Here is a 20,917-nt window from a genome sequence, read left to right as displayed (position 1 = left end):
CTGTGTTTGGTAGAGATACCATAATTTTCTTGGACTGTGGCTTAACCATATTACTTAGTGCTCAGCTCCTTGGATAAATAGCAAGTGAAGATGAGGGAAGATAAGTCTTAGAATGGAAAATGCCACTGCTGCACCTTGAAGCTTGTTAGGGTGAAGTACTTGAAACTTTGCAAATATTTCCATAATGGTGAGGGTAGAGGTGTCAACAAGTCGTGAAGGATCTATGCTGGCTTGTGGAATGAGTGTGAGAGAGTGGAGAACGTGATTGTGTGAAATACACTCAATGCAACTCTGATGTAGCTGGGACTATGACTAATGGAAAGACTAGGAAAACTATCTTGAATTTTCAAAAAGGAGGAGGACGCACAGATGCTTGATCATGGGTAGATATTTTAATTTCCCCTTTATTTAATTTTACAAGGAGGAATAAAGATTCTGAAAGAGCTGCTCTTCTTGATGGTCTTCATACAAAAATAAAAAGTATGGCAGTTTAAAAACTCATAATAAAGAACTAAGTGGCCTTAATAAACAGGAGCATGAAACAAAATGCTAAAAGGAATTGGAGGAAGTTAGATATGCTATATACATACCTTAAAAATATCAGCGGCTTTTAGCTTTCTAAATGAAATATAACGTTTCAAAGACTGCCTAGCTTTTAATATTATAGATTTGGTTGGTTTGTTTGTTTGTTTTTTCTGTCATCAGTTTGTTAGGTTGGATATATTAGCACAGGGTGGTTGCTCTTAAATGCTTAATAACAACAAAGTTCTGAGGAGTCTTAATTTTCAACAAAGGTGGTCTGAAGTGAAGTGTTTTATATGTTATGTGTTTATATTTGACAGACTGGAAAATCTAGACTTACCTGGCCAGATTTAATAGGATATGTTTTCTGGTGTAGCATGGTCAGGCTTTATTTAAGCAGCAAAGTTCCAAAATACTGTAAGGCCTCCCAAGTTGGATTGCTTTTTGCTGCTGCTCGCCTCAGCTGTGTGGCAAAAAAAAATAAATATATGGAAATGGATTAAAACAAATATGAAGTCCAACGTGTGTTTTTTCTGTAGAAATTAGCTGATTGTTTTTGAGGTAACATAAACCCTGTTTCAAATATATTAATCTGTACACACTTTGAGTTAAAGTGTATCTTCAGGTGTCTGCTCAAAGGGTGGGGTTCTCCTATCCCATGCAGCATGCACAGGTTTTCATGTGGCTTCATTGTTTTGGGGAGAGGGGAGAAATAGACATTCTTCTGTACTTGATGCCAAATTTAAGTGCCTCTGTATGGCCTAAATAGCTTATCTTCCCTGATTTAAAGGGATCAGGCAACTTCTACTTGCAGTATGGCCTTAGACAATGCTTGTTCGAATTCAATCTACCTAGTGGAGTGATTGGACAGAGCTAACACTGCTGCAGGTGTTCTGAAGTTCAGTTTTGTTTTGTAAGCCCAAAAGTGTTTTTTATCTTTCTTACCTAGAGTTCCAGAATTCTGCACATTAAATTGATGTTTTCTTCTGTCCATCCATTTTTTTTCTTCCACTCTTTTCTCTCCCTTGTTATCAAAACCACTTTTCTTAGGAGGTTGAAGCACTTTTCAAAGGAGATAATTTGCCTAAGTTTATCAACTGTGAGTTTGCCTATAATGACAACTGGTTCATCACGTTTGAATCAGAAGCTGATGCACAGCAGGTAACATTTTTGAAGCATTTTAGAATATAACAGTAAATAAGGGTGGGATGAGGGTGGATTGACGGGTCATAAACTGCATTACAAATGTGTAGCAATTTAAAAAGCAAAATACCCAAACCTCTGAAAACCATCTTCCCCTTAGCTAATGTCTAGTTATCAGTACTATTAAACATAACCTTGTAAGAATTTTATCTTGTTTGCCTATGCTGGCTTCCTAGACAAATCTTTAATTTTTTTGTACTAAGAACATTGATCTTTTGGATGACACATTTAAATGCTTCAATCATAGGAGTTAAAATCCTGTTTTAATGCTACTGAAGCACTTCTGCAATGATAAATTAAATCTTGCCAAATGCAGTTTACGTATGAGGGTTTTCTATAGTCTAGCAGACACTTCAAGAATTATTGTTAGGATTAGCCTGTCAAAACTTAAGTTTCCTTTGTTTAAATTATATTTGACAAATTTTATAATTATTTTCTTTAAAGGCTTACAGATACCTTAGAGAAGAAGTGAAAACTTTCCAAGGAAAACCAATTAAGGTAAATAGAGCTTTATGGGTTTTTTGGGGGTATGTGTGTATATGTTCTGGTTTTTGTGGGCCTCACTGTTTTCTAATATAAATTTTAAGTGGTCCAATCTCAGCAGCTATTTGACCTGGAGATGGGTTTTGAAACGTAGCTCAAGCCATTTTACTTCTCCTTTTCCTCCTTTCTGTCAGTGGTATATCTGTCCTAGCATCAGGCCAGCAGGGAAGCATTCATCTGTTCCTGCCTTCCTTGAAGGAGAAAGCAGTGACTGTCAAGTGTCCAGTAAAAGTTCAAGAGCTGCTAGTTTGAACCATCCTGATTTAATTGGAAAGGTTGCTGTAATAAATAATCTACTCTCCTTTGCAGGCAAGGATAAAAGCAAAGGCGATAGCTATAAACACATTTTTGCCAAAGAATGGATATAGACCTCTGGATATGAACCTCTACACGCAGCAGCGTTACACAACATCCTTTTACTTACCTCCAGTATACAGTCCCCATCAGCAGTTTCCATTGTACAGCTTAATTGGCCCACAGACCTGGTCAGCCACACACAGCTACCTTGACCCTTCATTGGTAAGTCTCTTGATTATAAAACAGTTGCATTCTTTTTAAAGTCGGTATTATTTTCTTATGAAGTCTTGAGGTGTAAAAAGCATATATATCCTGAAGAGGGGAGTTGAAGGTACTGATTCTTCTTAAAAAACAGTTCTTCAGAATTCTTTCTGTGGTGTACAAGATTAATTACTTGAAAATTGCATCTGGTCTCAGACTGCAGTGTGTTTCTCTTAACCTTTTAGTTTTTGAGGTAGTTCTTTACTAAAGGTTATTAATTAACCATTATCAAGAGAAATCTTCAGTAAAGACGACTTTTAGTAATGGTTAAAAGCCTCTTTAGAAATTAGATATTCAGAATATATATGTGAATACCAGAAAAAGCAATTCTGGTATGTACTGAATAACCTTAATGGAATCAGATAAATAAGGATAACTTAGTATCTTGATCTTCCAGCAGGAAAATAAGTTCTAGGTTAACATGCTGAACTAACCTATTCAGCATGTTCTTAAAGCAAAATATTTTCTGTGCAAAAGTAACATCTTTTTTGGCAATAAAAAATAAAATTACTTTTGCTAATAAAAATAATTCACTTTTAAATTGCTTAATTTTAAAAAGTTTTCTTAAAGGGACTATTGGTAAGCCTTAGAGCTTAGGGTGGTAGCAGTAAGTCTTTAATACACTGTAATAGGACATCTTCTGCATCCTGCAGTGCTGCTTTTCGTCTTCTCCATTGTGACAGTCACATCAGAATTACCTTGGCCCCTTTAAGTCTGCCTTTGTTATCCTACAAAAACTAATATGAATATAGTTTTCTGTAATGACTGGGAGACTAAGGTTGTCCTATGTGGAACCTCTTTCTCCCTTCTAAATGCCTCTTTACTTGCGGCTAAAAGAAACTAGGGTAGCAATGCTCAAAATTAGAAGCATTTTGGAGGTTTTTTGGCAGAGGATTAAAGTGTCCTTGAACAAACTTGAGCAAACTTCCGGTGTGCTGAACAGCAAGCTAATTAAAAAGTTGGTGTGTTGAACACTTCACACACAGGGAAGGTAGCCAGAGCCCTTGCAGGGGAAGGCTTTTTAAGGGGGATGAAGAATGCAGAGGAGACAATGTAGCATAGTGAATGATGTTATTCCAGGAGAAAGCCACATTATTAAGCAGCAATGAGTGTGCTTCTTCCTCTAGATAAACTAAGACTGACTATTGCAGTCTTGCTGTGGGATAGTGAAGTAGTTGGATGGCACTGATGTAGAAGACATAGATTAATTGGCCACAGGTTCAAGCCCAGCATTGTGTGTGTCTGCCTTACATCATCCTGGAACTTCTTGTATTCCAGAAAGCTTACTAGTCCTGGGCTTTGGGGGAAGGTATTGCAAGTTTGCCAGCATTAGAGATCTCATACTTTTCCTAGTAAAAACAGAAAATTAACTAGCAGAGCTTTGCCTCCCACCGTTTTGCAGCATATTGTCATTGGTTAGCTGCATTTCATATATGTTAATGTAATACGATGTTTCTTGAACTTTTTATAGGAAGAGCTATATTTGAATAGAAACTTCTTGTGAGGAGAACAGGGACCACCAGGAATAATGACACAGGAATAATTTTCAAGAGACAGAGTTGCAGTTTGCATGTAGATACATGTGTGCAAATACAGCAGAAGTTTCTCTTCTCTTTTGCTTTGGTAGAAACACTAACAGTGCTTTGTCTCATCTCTAATTTGAGGTTAAATACACCCAGCAGTGGTATAGTTAGTTCTGAAACTAGAATATGGCAACGCCTGTCTTCAAAATTCTAAAACTTTGAGGAAAGATCTAGTTTGTCCTGCTTGTAAAAACAATAGGTGTACTTTTGATGAGCCAGATGACTTCTGTGGAGAAAGCAAATTGATGCTTTTGGTATTATTGGAAAATGAAAATTGTATTTTCCCTTCAAAAAGATCACCAATCCTTATAAAGAAAGAAGAGGTAAATATTGATAGTGTCCTTTTAAACAATGAGTTAAACTTGTTTTCCTTTAGTATATTCAATGTCTTCTCATTATTTGGGTTCAGTAGTTGCTTACTAGCTTTCATTGAATTTTACAGCATTCAAGTTGTAACTATTAAATCAGAAAGCACTTCAAAACAGTATTTTGATGAAACTTTGTTCCTAAAATAGCTTTATTAAACTCCTAATGGCCTATTTTTGGAGTCTGCAGTAGCATTTGCTGTCATGTGTGCTAGGTAAGGCTAACAGTAGTTTGGCATGACAGCTTCAGTGTTAAATTTCATTTTTCATTGATTAGTGCTTTGCTTTAACTTTTGCAGGAAAGGTTAGACAGACTTAAAGATACCTGTATAGGAAACAGTCTTAATCCCAGCTGGTTCTCATTGTTTAATTAAGTGTAGAAAGAGTGCTACATAGAAGTCTTACTGTTCTGCATTTTAGTTATTTTCAGGGGCGAAGATGAGCAAGCATTTGCTGTTGGTAATAATAACATTTTCTAAATGAAACTCCTTCATACATTTATAAAAAAAAGAAAAAAGTGTGGTAGTGAGGTTGCAGAAATTACTATGAACATGCTTCAGATTGAGATATCATGTTAATACAAGACATTGATCTGCACCCACCCCAAAAAATCTGTTGCTAATGTTGCTTCTTCAGGTGACAAGACAGTAATTCACACCTAGAATAAGGTGGTAAGATGTGAAAAGAATCAGAGGTCTACATAACATCCACTTATTCTCTAGGCTTTATTTAGGTATTACGTGGAAGATAAGTAGAATAAGGAACTAGAAGACATTTTTTTCTTTTTGGGGAGGGATTCACATATAAATTATAAGAAAAACAATTACAGATTGTTTAGGTTAGAGGGTCTTTGAGGAAGAAGTATCTCTGTAGTCTGAAGTCATGCATGGTATGGTGCGAAATAGAAGGAGTTACTTAACTTACAGCCAAGAGTTTTGGCTCTATGTTTTTCAGTCCTCTTAACAAATGCTCTATTGCTGTTCGAGCTAGTCTTATACATACTACCCTGCATAGAATGACATAAAATATGGGGTTAAGAAAAAGCGGTACTCAGTTTGTTTATAATTATGACCATGCAATATATCCTTTAGGTAACACCGTTTCCAAATACTGGATTTATCAATGGGTTCACATCTCCAACCTTCAAGCCTGCTGCTTCTCCATTGACTACACTCAGACAATATCCCCCCAGGAACAGGCAAGTTGAGCCATCTTTTAACAATACTATTTTATTATCTGGCATGTGGGGTTTTAATCTTCTTATTTTAGTAACACCAGCTAACTTGAAAATACTCGTGAAATTGAACCTGGTGCAAGGTTAAGTGAGGCCAAAGGGCAGATGGCGCTGCTATTGTTAGTGGATGTACTGTTTCTAAATGTAAATGGACTGTCTGAAAGCTGAGAACTTGTCTGTTCCATGATTTAGGGTATTCAGATGAAATATTCTGAAGGATGGCATGTGATCAGCAGGATTATTTTCAGTTTCCAGTAGTTTTCAGTAAAGGCATAGCTGAAAATAGACAGTGAAAAGGTTAATTTTGATGAATCACATGACCTGTTAAGGTGAATATTTATCATTCTTATAAATGAAATATGCAATAAAGGACTAAATGTTTTGCTGCTTCTGAATTCTGTGTATAGACTTAGGCCTCAGAAGATATCTCATAGTACGTATGTTGAAATGACTTTTGAATTTGTAGGAATCCTAGCAAGTCTCATATACGACATACAATACCCAGTGCAGAAAGGGGACCTGGGCTTCTAGACAGTCCTACAATATTCAACTTTTCTGCTGATCGTTTAATCAATGGCGTCAGGAGTCCACAGACGCGGCAGCCGGGACAAAACAGGACACGGATGCAGAATGCTACTACAAGCTATACCAAGAGGGAAGTAGGAACTGGACGGATGGAACAGACCAGCGTTGACTCATCTCCTGGATTAGGTAGAGGAAGGTGAGTGTATTCTGTAGTTGTCCTCTGAACAACCTGGTATTGCTGCTTCTAAACTATTTCTTTTAGTAAAGTGGTATGGTACTAGTACTGTTCTCATTACTATTTTACACTGAGACTGTGTCTCCTCAAAGCTGAAATCTTGGAAAGTATTTCAGAGAAAGTGCTAAATATAGAACAAATGCCAAGTGGACTTGCATGCTTTCCTACCAAATGAAAATCATTAATGGCAACTGATGAACGATTTACAGCCATAAGATCTAATCCTCCATCCTTTTTTCATCTGTTGTAAGAAAGTTTTTGCATATTATCTGATGACTTCAATGAAGCTGTTGTGCCCATTCCATTGTTCAGCAGTGTAGATTGTGCAGCTGAACCTGTACTAGTAGTGCTCATTGTTAATTTTTTCAGTTGAAAGATCAGAATTTTGCCCTAATCAGACATTTACAGCAACAGAAATGATGGATTGGTATGGAGGGGGTGAAAAGGATTACATGCAACTAAGAAAACTGTTGTTATGCAGTTTAAAAAAAAAAAAAAGAAAAGAAAAGAAAAAAAAAAGCCAGAAAGAACCAAACCAAAAAAACCTCACTTGGGGAGCTGAAAATTGGTGTCACCAATATTAATATAAGAATTTGGCAGGGTTATCTTGGAACTTTTTAAATACAGTACAGTTTTAATAAGTGCTTTATAAAAAGTACTGTGTAGCTTTGTTTAATGATGGCTGTGTTTGTCTCCAAGTAAATCACATTTTGAGTGACTTACTGAATTGGAAGATAACTCAAGTGTTTTGCAGATGATGCTATATTAGACTTGTATTGTATCACTGCAAAATTAAGTGGGGATTTTGTGCAAAGACTGTAATACTTTTCTAAATCTAATTTGCCAAACTGTGTTATAACTAGTGGATGAAAGTATGATTAAGGACATAGGAAACAAGATTGCTCAAACTATAGACTACAAAAATGTATAGGAATAGTCAGTACTTGTATTCAACACCGAACATCAGAATATAAATCTATTTAGAGTATTAAAAGTCAAACAGAAAACTTAGAAAATATATTGAAACTGAGTTAGAATGCATTGCAAATTTTAAACTGATGCTTGGAGGGGCTTTACCTGAAGTAGGGGTGGGGGAGCAGCACTGAAAATGTTTTGGAGGGGCTTTACCTGAATTGAAAATAGTTAGCCATATTTCAAAAGTTACATAGGTATCAAAAAAGAAAAAAAGACAAAATTAAAGCCTTTACTTTGGATATTGAAAGGTTTTGTCTAAACCTCATATGTATTTGGCACTGGGACGCTTTTAATACAGGAATTATTTGTAACCAGTGTATTCTTATGCTGACTTGTATAAGATCTGTACCTTTATTTTAATGAGAGCTTGCTAGAAATTTTTACCTAAAACATTTTTTTCTAATAACCTGTCTAGAATGAAGATGGATGAAATAGCAATTTGAATTAATTTCTCCTGTTTTCACCAACTGCCTTCCATTCATGTATAGGCAAGGTTCTGATAACTGCTTTCTTTCCCTTAGGAAAAACTCATATGGCTACCGAAAGAAAAGGGAGGACAAATTTACAGTGAGTGTTCATGATCATATTCAACTGTAATAAAAGTAGGGTAATAAGGCAATAGTATGGATATTATGTGGAGTAGCAGGTGAGATCAGTTATCGCACAAGCAGTTGTATGTCACAGTTGACTGAAGACAGCAGCTCATAAGTCACGAGTTTACTGCATTTGGGTATCACAGAAGATTGTCCATCAGTGCAGAAGTCAGGAAAAAGTTAAAATTACTGCTTTATAGTAGCAAAAAATTTCCATCTTAGTGTTACTTTTTCAGCATACCAGTGTTCATGTTAAGGGAGAGCTAAACAGCTAAGCTAAAGTTCAAAACACTTGATACTTGATTATTGTTCATGTAGACATTGAAGAACATTTTATAGATCCATGTGTCATAATGTGTAGCTAGAATATTAGTTACTAAATCATCAATTCTGTTTCTTAATGCCTCTCAAGTACCGCTTGGTAAGTGTATACTAACACTATTGAAATATAACAGGTTTGGTAAACTTAAATTCAAGGTGAATACCTAAATAGCCTTAATGCTTGAAAAGGCTGGACTAGACATTGTGTAGAAGAAAAAAAATGTAATTTTTTTTGGTAGGACTTTAGGTTTGATTTGATAAAACCAGACACTTCTCTGCAATTCATTTTTGCCACACATGGCTTGTTCATGAAGTTGAACTGGATTATTTCCTTATTCATGTCACAATTGCAAAGTAACCCCACTGCATGAACCATAACACTTTCTTAAAGGTCTAGAATCGTTGCATTTGTGTATTTGTGGCTCCTGCTGTTGAGTAGCCTTAGGGGATTTGGATGAAGGAACATCAAGGTTTGGAAAGTATAAAACAACAAGCGGTTCCTTGCCTTTAGTTGCGTTTAGTTCTTGTCAAACTTTTCAGAACTCAGTGAGATCAGATTACATGTAGGATTCTCAATACTTCTTTCTTTTGCCCTTTCAAAGCTGCTTGAATTTTTACATTGATGTTTTCCTGTCAACTTTTTTTTCTGTCTTTAAAAAGAACAAAGAAGTGGTACAGGTTAGGCATGCGAGTGGCTGGACTGAAAGGATTACCTTGAACACACTTACTGAGCAGAGAGGCTCTTCTGACTCAGCTGAATTTCAGGTTATTTTAACTTTGAATGTAAAACTGGTAGACATGACTTCTTTGGAGATGCACAGTTCCCTTCTCTCAGCACCAGGCTTTAACTGCAGCCTGTGCAGCCAGGTTCCTTCTAGTCTCTTCTGGCCCATGAATCTTTAGTCTGTACTGTCCAGTGATGCGGTTTGAACAGAGGTGAGAGCTGCTGCGCACCCACAGCTGTGTACACTGGGAAGGAGCGTACTCTGAAGTGAAGGATTAAAATTTGACTGCTTTAAACTGGAAATAATTGAATCCAGGATCCTCTTTCTTGTGTGATGCTGTAGTGATTAGATAGTGTATGTAGGACATCATTACAACCAGTTGTATTTGAATGGAGTGATGGCTTCTTTAGATTTTCTTTTTTTTAAAAGGAAAAATAATAGAGAGTATACATGCTTGCATGAGAGAGAGCATGAAACTTTTTGACCTGATTGTATCTGAGGCTATAGACATAAGCAAATTACTCAACTTGTCATAACAAGTTGACTTGAGAAATTGTACACAGTTGGCAGCTTAAAATCCATTTAAGCCCTCCCTGATCTCACTAATTTAAGATGTTAATGCTGCTTGTCTCTTAATATGTTGGGGTTTTTAGGACTCCCCTGCATAACTGAAAATGTTTGTAACAAATATAAAAGCATTATCTATTGCAGGACTTCAGTCCCCTTTAAGAAAACTAAGTGCTGTGATTTGAACAACTGTTGTGAAAAATAAATAAATAAATAAAGGTTGTTCCTCTTGCAGTTTGAGCTGGATGAGTGTCGTCTGTCTCCATGACTCTTTGACAGGTCACCTGATTTCTGGCTCTGCAGCCTCCATTGCTGTAGCGCTCTCAAACTGTGTTAGGGGGGTAATGCTGGGTCAGCAGCAGTCCCAGGAGTTGCAGTTGTCCTTGCCTCTCTATTTATTCTTTCCCTACTTCCCTCTCGACACACACTTCTTTTGACATAAACTGTAGTTTGTGAAAAGACCTCAAAGGTAGTTTTGTATCTGTTGCTCTTCATGAGAAGGAAGGGAAAAAAACAGTAAGTAATGCAACACCTTTCTGTCTGGAAGCATTGTTCTCAGATTCAGACCACCTTGGCTATATACTCGTAAATATTTTCCTTTTCAAAATAGCAATCATCTCAAAGACTGCTTTGCATTTGGTATTCTGCAGCAGAGATCATCTTAGCACAGGCCTGAGCACAGTTACTTCTTCTTTTACATGATGTAGGTGAAGTTAATTGGTAACTTCAGTTGCAGCATATTACAAAAGGAATTTTATTTTTTCAGTGTAAATAGAATTTAGCTTTACAAGTCCTCACAAGTGATCTTTAACTGTGGTACTCTTAACTCCTGAACTGCTGTCTGTAGTGCAAAATAGTTGCATTTAGCCCAGTGATTTTTTTTTTTTTTTTTTTTTCTCTCCTGGGACATCGTTTTTCTTCTTAGATTTAGTGAGAAGAACTCTCCCTCTTTCAGAAATAGTTCTGGCATTTATCTTTGCATTTTTACGAAGTGACCATATAAATTCATATTAATTAGATGAAAATTGCTGTTGCCTACATGACACAAGGCATGCTGTCTCGCTATTTCTTAATATATCTGAACATGATGTAAGATTCTTGTTGACTCCTGACTTTCATTTAGAATGTTACCAACTGCACATCAATGGGCTTTGCATTTTCACTATATCGTGATATCTAAACCAGTCTGTTTTCCTTTCTCTGTCAGTGTAAGTGTCCGTCATGAAGGAAGGGTCAGCAAGAAGACTTTTCTTACTATACCAGTATCACTAAAGCTTATCCATATGAAATTTTTAAGAATGCTTATGCCATCCCACTTAAATAATAGTTAAATATTTTAAGGGCAACAGTGGACAACGAAAGCATCTATTCCTCGGTACTGTGTGGTTTTCTTGGGAGGTGGGATGGGGGAGGCCTCGCTAGGGCTTCACAGATATAAATCAAATGCAAAATATAGTTTAGAGTCCCATGTCTGTCTTTTCTGTCATTCAGTGCAGTAACCTCAACATGTTATTTCTATTCCAGAGAGGCCAAACACAGTCTCCACCACCCCCAAAACCTCCATCTCCTAGCTTTGAATTGGGTTTATCTAGCTTTCCTCCATTACCTGGGGCTGCTGGCAATTTAAAGACCGAAGACCTTTTTGAAAACAGACTGTCCAGTGTGGTAATAGGAACGTCAAAAGAAAGAGTGAGTAGCCGGTGTTCATTTTTGTTGGGAAAACAAAGAATTGCATACCTCTTGTTTTCAGATTTGGTGGCTTATGCATAGAAAAAACTTAGGGTTTTTCATGGGTCATAAGAAATGTTTTTAAAAAACAGCTGTCGATTGATGTGCCACTGCTTTCCTCACTTATGTCTTACAATTTGTTGGGTATTCTCTTTGAAATGGTGTGGAATATGAGCACCAGTATAAGTAGGTGTTAATAGCAGAGATTTGAAAATATACTCTTTGCTGTTCATAATTGCCTCAGGCTTTTTGATAGACTCAGGTGAAAAATATGTGATAAATTTTCCTCCTGTTTGAAAGTCAGACTTCTGAGTTGTATATAAAAGACTTTAAAGTGACAAACTTTTAAGCACTGAAATATAAAGAAGTTCCCTACATAAACTCAGTACACTAGGCATCATAGCTGGAACAAGAACTGTTACCAAAACCAGCTGGATCCCAGTGTTGTCTTGTCATATTGCTTGGAAAGATAGAAATATATCAGAATGACTTGGCAACCACTGCTTTCTAGATGTAGTAGAGATACAGTTGAAAATTAATGTTCCGTAGCTGTTCATAGATTTCATTCTTAGAACTGTCTCTGCCATGCCATCTGTGAGTGACAGTATGTTTTCCTCCATCAAGACTCATATAATCCTGTGCACTATGGAACAGTCTAGGCTATGGAAGCCTATATTGGGGTTTTTTGCTAGCTCTAATCTGTGTTTTTGTAGCTGTACCACAGCTGAAGGAAGTTAACCCCTGGATATAGCAGTGCAAAAGCAACCTGATGAAACACCAAAATCTCTCTTGTGTCTCATCTCTAAAACCAGTCTATTGCAGAAGTGTTTTCTTCAGTGCCCACGTACCAGGGGTAGGTAGGGAGGCCATTTGTTGGTAAAGGAGAGAGGAAGCAGCAAGGCAGCCTGCACCTAAAGCAGTAATTGTGCAGACAAGCTATCTATTTTGTCTCCTGCAAGTGGTAATAGGGACAAGTACATTCCAGGGTTGCTTTTAGGGGGAATATGCATGACAGTGCCATGGTAAAAGTAGTGTTTAATTTACTGTCAGACGGTACTCCAGATTGTAATCTGTTCTTGGCCAAGATCTAACTATTTTTAAAGTATTTTACCTCTGTTATTTCTGAAGTGGTTTTTGACTGTCATATTTCAGATTTAAATAAAATTCCAGCACTTGCTATTTGATACTTCTCCTGTTTTCAGCTGGGATAGAGTTAACTGTCTTCCTAGTAGCTGGTACGGTGCTATGTTTTGAGTTCAGTAAGCAAAGAATGTTGATAACACTGATGTTTTCAGTTGTTGCTAAGTAGTGTTTAGACTAAAATCAAGGATTTTTCAGCTTCTCATCCCCAGCCAGCAAGAAAGCTGGAGGAGCACAAGAAGTTGGCACAGGACACAGCCAGGGCAGCTGACCTAAAGCGGCCAACGGTGTATTCCATACCATGGGATGTCCCATCTAGTTTAGGAACTGGGAAGTGGGGGCGGGGAATCGCCGCTTGTGGACTAGCTGGGTGTAGGTCGGTGGGTGGTGAGCAATTGCACTGCGCATCATTTGTACATTCCAATGCTTTTATTACTACTGTTGTCATTTTATTAGTGTTATCATTATCATTATTAGTTTCTTCTTTTCTGTTCTATTAAACCGTTCTTATCTCAACCCATGGGTTTTGCTTCTTTTCCCGATTTTCTCCCCCATCCCACTGGGGGGGTGGGGCGGGGAGTGAGTGAGCAGCTGAGTGGTGCTTAGTTGCTGGCTGGGGTTAAAACCACAACAATACTGCAGCTGAAAACCCGTTGCTTCTCCCATTACAAATCTAGTACTTGCTTTGCGCTCTACTTATTGTATAAGAACTTACACTTCTCCCCTGTAGAGGCAGTCTTAATATCAGTCAGGCACTGAGGTTTTATGATAGTGCAATGCACTGTTACATTGAAAAGCTTCCTTTGATTTCCCACTTTTTCCGGCTTGCATGAGTTAGTCTGTGCCATTGTGTGGAGGAAAAGGATTGTACTATCTTTCCTTGTTGACGTTATTAAGAAATAAGATAACAGCAATTGCCTCCAAAGAGCAATTGTGTCCTATTATAAAGGTGTTTGAGTTAATGTTAGAATCTTGCCAATGTATACAGGCTGCTTTTCACCTTGATCTCAAGATTTTTTCATGTCCACTGATGTAGAGTGACGAAGTACCGAGTAGAGTTACACAGTGCTACTCTTGTTTTATAGATGGGCAAGTTCAGTGTACAGAAGCTGAGTGAACTTAGGTTGTATAATTTCGAACAGTTGTTATCCAAGCATCATATCTTATGCTCTTAGCTTTGTGGCGCTCTTTTAGATGTAGCTCTGGGGAATGGCAGGTGTTAATCATCCCACATTTTCTAACCAGGAAACTGCAGTGCTGTCAGATCAGGGGCTGAGTGTTTTGGCCTAGGAACAGCACTTGCATGTCTGCTTGAGTTGAAACTATTCACGCTTACCCATGTACCTACAAGTTTTGATGACCTTGGGCCAGAATGCTCAGCAACTTGCAATTGCAAACCTTTTCACATACTATTATAGTGAGTAAAACTATAGAAGCTGTTCTTTTATTTCTAAACATCCACCTTTTATGGTTTTACTTTTACTTTGAGTAAAACTAGGCTTAGGTCTACTGCAATAATCTCTGCTACCTGATTTAAAACAGTGTTATCAAGTACAGTATTCCTTTCTAACAGTGACCATAGGAGCCTCATGTTTTATTACCTTTGAATGGTGGCTGGGCTGGGGGAAAGGGGTGGCTATCTTGTTCCTCCTGTGCTTGTGTTCTCCTGTTGCTCTCCCTTCTGCACCAGAATCTGTTCTGGTTCTAGAGTCAGACAGGTCAGAAAAAATACGAAGAACGTAGCATTTCTTAAAGCAAACAAAATGGTTATAGATGTCAGAAATACATTTTTCAAGATACAAAGCCTTCTTTCTTTCTCTATTCTTATTTTGTGACAATTTAAATTCATGCATGCATCTTGAACCTATTTGGCCTTTATCTGGAAGCACAGTATCCATTGGCAGTAGCAGAATCTTTTGAGGGCTATAGAAAAAGCCTCTTTTGCTTGGTAGCAAATCACACTGTAGCATAAGAAAGGGACTTTTAAATGATGGTCATATCCTAGTTTGCAAAAACTTTTTTTAAGGTTGGGGTTTTTAGCACCAGCTATTGGGATGATGCTGAGTTAGAGCTTTGAAGGTGACAGTTATAGGAGACGTTTGTCTTAATAGGCTAGCTATGGTTATGTGAACAGGCACAAAGCCTACTTTGTCACCAGCAGGTGCAAAGTTCCCAGGTTGAAAGAAGTGATTTTGCCATCCAGGTATGTCTCAAAGGGAACTAAGCTTCCAACTTTTGGGGAAGGAGCCATAGTGTGTGCTTTATTTGTCAGCGTTTCTAAATAATTATAAAAGAAAAACCTTATTTGTTACAGTACATATATTGGATCCTTCTGTATCTTGCTATAGTTAATTTTTATAAACTGCTTTATAAACGCTTTTATAAATCAACTTATAAACTGTTTTCCAATTGTGTTAATTTTCAGGCAAACCATATTAATGTGATACTATGATTGACCTTCTGTGCCTTTTATTTCTCCTCCAGAACATTAATGTGGATGCAAGTACAAACACTATCCCATCGGGAATTCCTCGAGAGCCGTTGTTGCCAGTTTCTTCTACATTGCCCAGGACGTTTGAAAGGTCTCCTTCGCCATCCCAGTCTTCTGAGTAAGCATTTAATTACATGGCTATCTGCTCTAAATCACATTCTCATTCTCTGTCATCAGAAGGCTAGGTGGAACACTGTAAATAGCTATTAAAGTCTTAATCAATGACAGAAATTTTTTGCTGTATGTTGTACTTGTAAAGGCAATAAAGCTTAATTTCTGAACAATATCATAACAGTGATTCAGTCATAACAGTTGTTCAGCAGACAAAAGTTTAGTGTTGTGTTTTAGTCTCTGCAAGTATTTAAAAGTTCAGTGAATACCTGTATTGCATTTAGCTTTGAAGCATAGCAAGTAAATCCAAGTAAAACAGTACTGTGGGCAGTACTGTTGTCCATACAATAAAGAAGTGTTCAGTAAGACTTTATTTGGAACCTGCAAATCAAATGGAGGTGTTTGAGTAACAGGAGTAAGATAACTGAATAACCAAATATTATCAGAATGTCACAAATTACAAGTAGCGTCAAGTTCCACAGGAATATTCTTTTTTTAATATTTGATAGCGTTTTTAAATGCAATGCTAGTCATAATCTGCTAGGCAAATTATAGCTATAACTTTTTATAGTCATACTCAAAGTTTTAGACCAGTTATTAGATCATTCATCTATCCTGAAGTTTCACTTTTCATGAGCCTTGCTTCCTGCTGGATGCTTACAGGGACTCCAAGGTTGTGGATAAACAGCAGAGAGAGACACAGAGTACAGAAAGGCTTTCTTCTTCCACACTCAGTACTGCATGTAAATCGGTACAAGTCAATGGAGCTGCCATAGTAAGTGACCTTATTATTTCACTTTCTCTTAATGATCCAGTTTGATGCATTTAACAGAATATTGCTTCCATTGCTACCCAGTGTTGCTTAATCATATGATCCCAGCATCCTTAAATTTGTGTGTTGTTGGCCTCCTGATTACTCGTATGATACAATTATGCAATTAACAGTGCAAAACTGTTCAAGGTAACTTGGCAAATGATAGCTCTTTATCTCAATTCTCTTCTTGATAGTATCCTTGAGGTAGAAGCATTAATACATATGATGATATTTAAACCAGGCTATTCATTGTCTTTCAGCTGTTTCAGAGTTTTCTTGAATTGGAAGTATTTTGCCCTATCACAGTACTCAATTTTTCTAGCATACCTTTTTGCGTTTTGCCTTGTCTTAAACCTTATTGTCTCTACAGCTTCTGTAAACTTCATACTCTAGCCCTCATCTGCATATTTTAGTGCAGCAGTCTTTTGGGACACTTTTACCCTTTTTGTTCATAAAAGTAAATAATTTTTTTTCCTCAGGATGCTTTGTTTAACGCTGCTGTTCTGTTTGCTTTTGATTTCACAGGAACTGCGAAAACCTAGTTATGCAGAAATTTGCCAGAGAACAACTAAGGATCCTCCTACATTGCAACCCCAGAAAGAACAGAAGCCAAACACTGTAGCATGTGGGAAGGAAGAAAGAAAGCCCACAGAAACAATAGAGAAAAACAGAGAACCTCCTCCTGCAAAGTCACATCCTGGACAACCCAAAGACCAGAGGAGACAGTCAGGACGCAGATCGTCCCCTCCAGCCGTTGGCAAACGCTTAAATAAAGAACAGAATACCCCTCCGAAATCTCCTCAGTGAAACTAACACCTGGGAGGGATTTGAGAAGAGGTCTGCTTCCCACAAATTAAACCCATGTTCCCACTAAGATACCTGAGAATGAGTTGCTGGTTAGGAGCTTGCAGTGATACTAGGCATATAACAATGCCTGCAAGTTATTTTTCTGTGAAATACTTTTTCCCCTCTTGAACAAACATTCTATTTTTCTGGATATTTCTGGATAGTTGTTCTAAACCTTACATTTAGGTTGGTGCTTAATTGGAGGTGAAGCTTAGTGTGATTATTTTTTTTCAAGATGTAAAATATTTGTCTTTAAAAAAATCAACTTTTTATTAAGCCTCTCTGTGGCTGTGTGAGTGCAAGCTCTGTATAGTGAGTTTTTTCTAAACTGTTAAGCAGAAATGTGCTGCTGCAATATTTTTAATAAACTGGTCTGCAAGTACATATCTAAAGTGTCCAAAAGACTGATAACGGCAGCTAGTGTGTAGAGTGCAAGGAAGTAGATGTATTTTACGAATTAGTATGTGACCTTGAAGATTTTTTTTATTGGGCTGCTGTACTAAGTGTCAGCAAATGAACTTGCACTTTTAGGTTAAAGGAGTAGTTGTTTCTAGCGTTTTTAAAAATTTAATCTTTTTTTGATGTTTTGCACACACAAAATGAATCCTACGGAGCACCATAGCAGTCTTTCTAAAATATTTCCTTTTTTGACTTACTGCAAGCAAGTAACCATCTTCTCACTCCAGAATAAAACTGATGTTATAATTTGCAAATACAAAGCACATTGTGAATAGAAAGAATTAAGTCTGTGAGCTTCTATGGTGGTGAAGCCTGTTAGTGGATGTTATCAGGAGAAAGCACTGTAGCCTTCTTGTGATAACCTTAGCTTCCCTGTGCTTGTAAGGGAGTTAACTGAGTCAGCGCTGTATGTTCTGGTTACCCCTGTGCTCTGTGTAGACTTTTTTTTAAACTCTGCCCCAAGTGCTCTTTGAAAGAGTTCATATCTTAGTCAGCCTTGTGTTGACATCTTCCTGTAACTACAAGCATTGGCATACGGATTTAAATTTTTTCAAGACGTGAGATAATGGTGTTTGTTTTGTGTGGTGGAGGAAGAGATCCCTGATATTTACCTCTGGGATGAGGTTTCTCACACTTATTTACTTTAGAAGTGATGCGCTTTCTGAAGGACAAGGATGCACTAAATTAGCAAGTTTCTAATAAAGTTGAATATAAATTATTTTTGTTTTAAAATGCCTAAAGTTTTTCTTTAAGTGTTTAAACTGCAGGAAGTTCAGACAAAACTCATTCCTGCTGACTATGACAGTGCAGTTTATTCCACAAAAATGTTTATTTAAACAACTGATTTTTTTAAAGAATTATTTCCATCCAATATTTAAAGACTTGAATTTTATTTAAACTTGAAAATGACTTTGCCTTAACTTTTGTACAAGACAGCTTAGAGTTAATGAGGTCTGACCCCGTGGAGGGTTAGCGTGAGTGGAATACAGAATTACTCAGTTACAGTATGTATCTATTGTCACTGGTCTTACTGGGTAAACATACTGTAGTACAGGAACTAGCAGCAGTTTTTGTAATATACCTTAAAGATCTTAAACAGTTGATCTTTTTCAGATTGTTGAAAAACCTGTAAATGCAAATAGTCAATACTGTATTAAATATGTGCACTTGGAAGTGTGTGCTTTGCTTGTACAGTTGTAAATAATCAGAACATATAAAAAGGTACCCTAAAGAAAAAATCTGATAAAAATTATTGATATTATAAATGTTGCTGTTGAGCTGGATGTAGATAAACTAAATGTTGTGGTTTGAATATTACTTTAATTTGTTGTTTTTTCTTTTTCTTATTTTATTCTGGTGTGCTGAACTGACTCTGCCTCTTCACTGCAAAAGGGAAACGGAACGAAAGTCTTATTTGAAAGCCCTCAAATGATTTCCTAAGTCCCTCTAAAAACAAGTGATTTAACCAATTCAAAAGTGTTCTGCAATGTAAATAGTGAATTTCAGCAGTCAAATTGTAATTTTAAGTCATTAATAAAATCAAATTTAATTGGAAAAAATTTTAGACTGCTACAAAAATATACACAAAGCTTACTTGTCTGCTTTCAAGAATATCAGTGCTTTCCTTAGTGTATGATTCCTAGAACTGTAAAGTAACTATAGAAGTTGACTCCTGATAAATTTCCTGTTACAAGCATCAATTGGTAACTAGTTGACCTTTTAAATCCAGCCTGTTGTATGCTGCAGAATTGGTCAAAATAGGGCATGCTGGAATCTGTTGATTTTTCTTGTTTAAAAAGCACACTTCGTGAATGCTGTGGGAGGAGATAGGACTCTGACAACATCACCAAAACCGCTCAACTAGTTCTGTCATTGGATTTTTAATATGCTTCTCCTTTCCCCAGTGGCAGTGAAAATGGTAGCTAGATTTGTGTATGGTTTAGGCCGGCTGTATGATTCATTTTGTTTGTCTGCTGCAAGTGAAAGGCTTACCAGCTGCAAACAATCACAAGTGGTTCCTTACAGCAACTGTGTACAGCTAGTCATAATACTCAACTGGTACCTAAGGTAATATAGAGACCAGCGGGATGTGTTGTGCTGTTCTAATGTATTCTGCTGCCATTTGTGCTAGGTCAATACACTGTAATTACTGCTTACCCAGCAACAGTCTGTTGCATCAAAAGTTTAAACCTTCCTCTGATGTGGTTTTTATAGCTTTTTTTAAAAAACAAAAAAAGTGACACGCCAAATAGCTGTGTAATATACGACCTATCCTTACTGCATTTCACTTTGAGATTTATTTTCTTCCACTCGGTGACAAAATGGAGTTTTTGGAGTAGAGTTGTGAAGTTGCATGCAGACTGTTGCTACGATACATAGAGAGATTAAAATGAAAAACCTCCCAAAAGCAGTAGCTGAGTTAAAGGTTCAGGGGTACAGTAACTAAAATTGGCATTTTACCTTGTAGGACTGTGTGGTGACACTTTTCATTTTGAAAACAAGTCAAAATGGGATCTGAGACTCTTCTTCCAGGAATTTAAAAAAACAAAGATTGCTTTTAAAACTTAATGTTGTTTCAGATCAGTCCCCCACCATGACACTGTCCTTTGCCACTTAGAAATCTGTGAACAGTGGCAGTTTTTTTATGTTGCTGCATTATCCTTCAAAGACTTCAGCAGTTGGCATAGAAAGGCCCTTGTTTGAGTGTGGTGCAGTGTATCACGAGCAACAGCTGACTGTAATGGTGCATACCTATCTCTGTATCTCCTTCTGCTAGCTACAGTTAGGGATTTTTATGTGCTTTGTAACCTATTACACTAATAGCAGCAGACAATCGGAAGATTTCTAAGGAGACCTAACAGCTGCCAATTCACGAAATAGAAGTGTAATATGGGAGCCTTCCTGAGGGTTTTTGTTTTTGTTCTTCTTCCATTAAGACTGGAATCAAGCTTACATGTAAACTATCAGTAATTTAAGTTTCCTTTTGTGTCATAAAATGTAAAACTGTCTAATTTGAAAAAAATATGTAGGTTATGAAAAATAAAGATTTAGGCACTGTTGAATTCCTGATTTTTTTAATTAAACCTTTCTTCAGCAGTATTTTTCATTACCTTTTGTCTTTTGCTCCCATTTTTGGAAATTATATATTTCTAATTTTGGGAAAAAAAAAAAATCTTTGTTTGCTTTACTGTTCAGCACAGCTGTTGTAACCATCACCTAAGGCTATGTAGCAGCAGCAAGAACACCTATAATATAATTCTGAAGGCAGCAATATCTATCTCTATTAGGTAACTGTGACTGGTTAATTCTTTTAAAAGCAAACAGAAAAAGCTGATGTGATATTCTGTTTAGTAGAGGTTATCATCTTCATTAGTGGTTT

General features: G+C 37.0%; 1 protein-coding gene across 8 annotated transcripts in view; it reads left to right on the top strand.

Moving 5' to 3' along the window:
* The window catches only part of LARP4B (La ribonucleoprotein 4B), a 60,300-nt gene extending 39,700 nt beyond the window's left edge, over nt 1–20,600 (top strand). For 7 of the 8 annotated variants that reach the window (XM_075045741.1, XM_075045749.1, XM_075045758.1 and 4 more), the window contains 10 exons: nt 1,573–1,683; nt 2,170–2,223; nt 2,578–2,787; nt 5,866–5,972; nt 6,475–6,729; nt 8,265–8,310; nt 11,474–11,638; nt 15,302–15,426; nt 16,083–16,194; nt 16,759–20,600. In XM_075045741.1, the coding sequence (XP_074901842.1) occupies nt 1,573–1,683; nt 2,170–2,223; nt 2,578–2,787; nt 5,866–5,972; nt 6,475–6,729; nt 8,265–8,310; nt 11,474–11,638; nt 15,302–15,426; nt 16,083–16,194; nt 16,759–17,040 (1,467 nt within the window). In that variant the 3' untranslated portion in view covers nt 17,041–20,600. The remainder of the gene's footprint in view (nt 1–1,572; nt 1,684–2,169; nt 2,224–2,577; nt 2,788–5,865; nt 5,973–6,474; nt 6,730–8,264; nt 8,311–11,473; nt 11,639–15,301; nt 15,427–16,082; nt 16,195–16,758) is intronic. The other variant, XM_075045704.1, reaches the window with a different exon arrangement.
* The last annotated feature ends 317 nt before the right edge of the window (nt 20,601–20,917 follow it).

Source organism: Buteo buteo, chromosome 2 (assembly GCF_964188355.1).
Source record: "Buteo buteo chromosome 2, bButBut1.hap1.1, whole genome shotgun sequence".
Classification (NCBI taxonomy): Eukaryota; Metazoa; Chordata; class Aves; order Accipitriformes; family Accipitridae; genus Buteo; species Buteo buteo.
The sequence above is the reverse complement of the archived record's forward strand: the minus strand, read 5'-3'. Positions and strand labels throughout refer to the sequence as shown.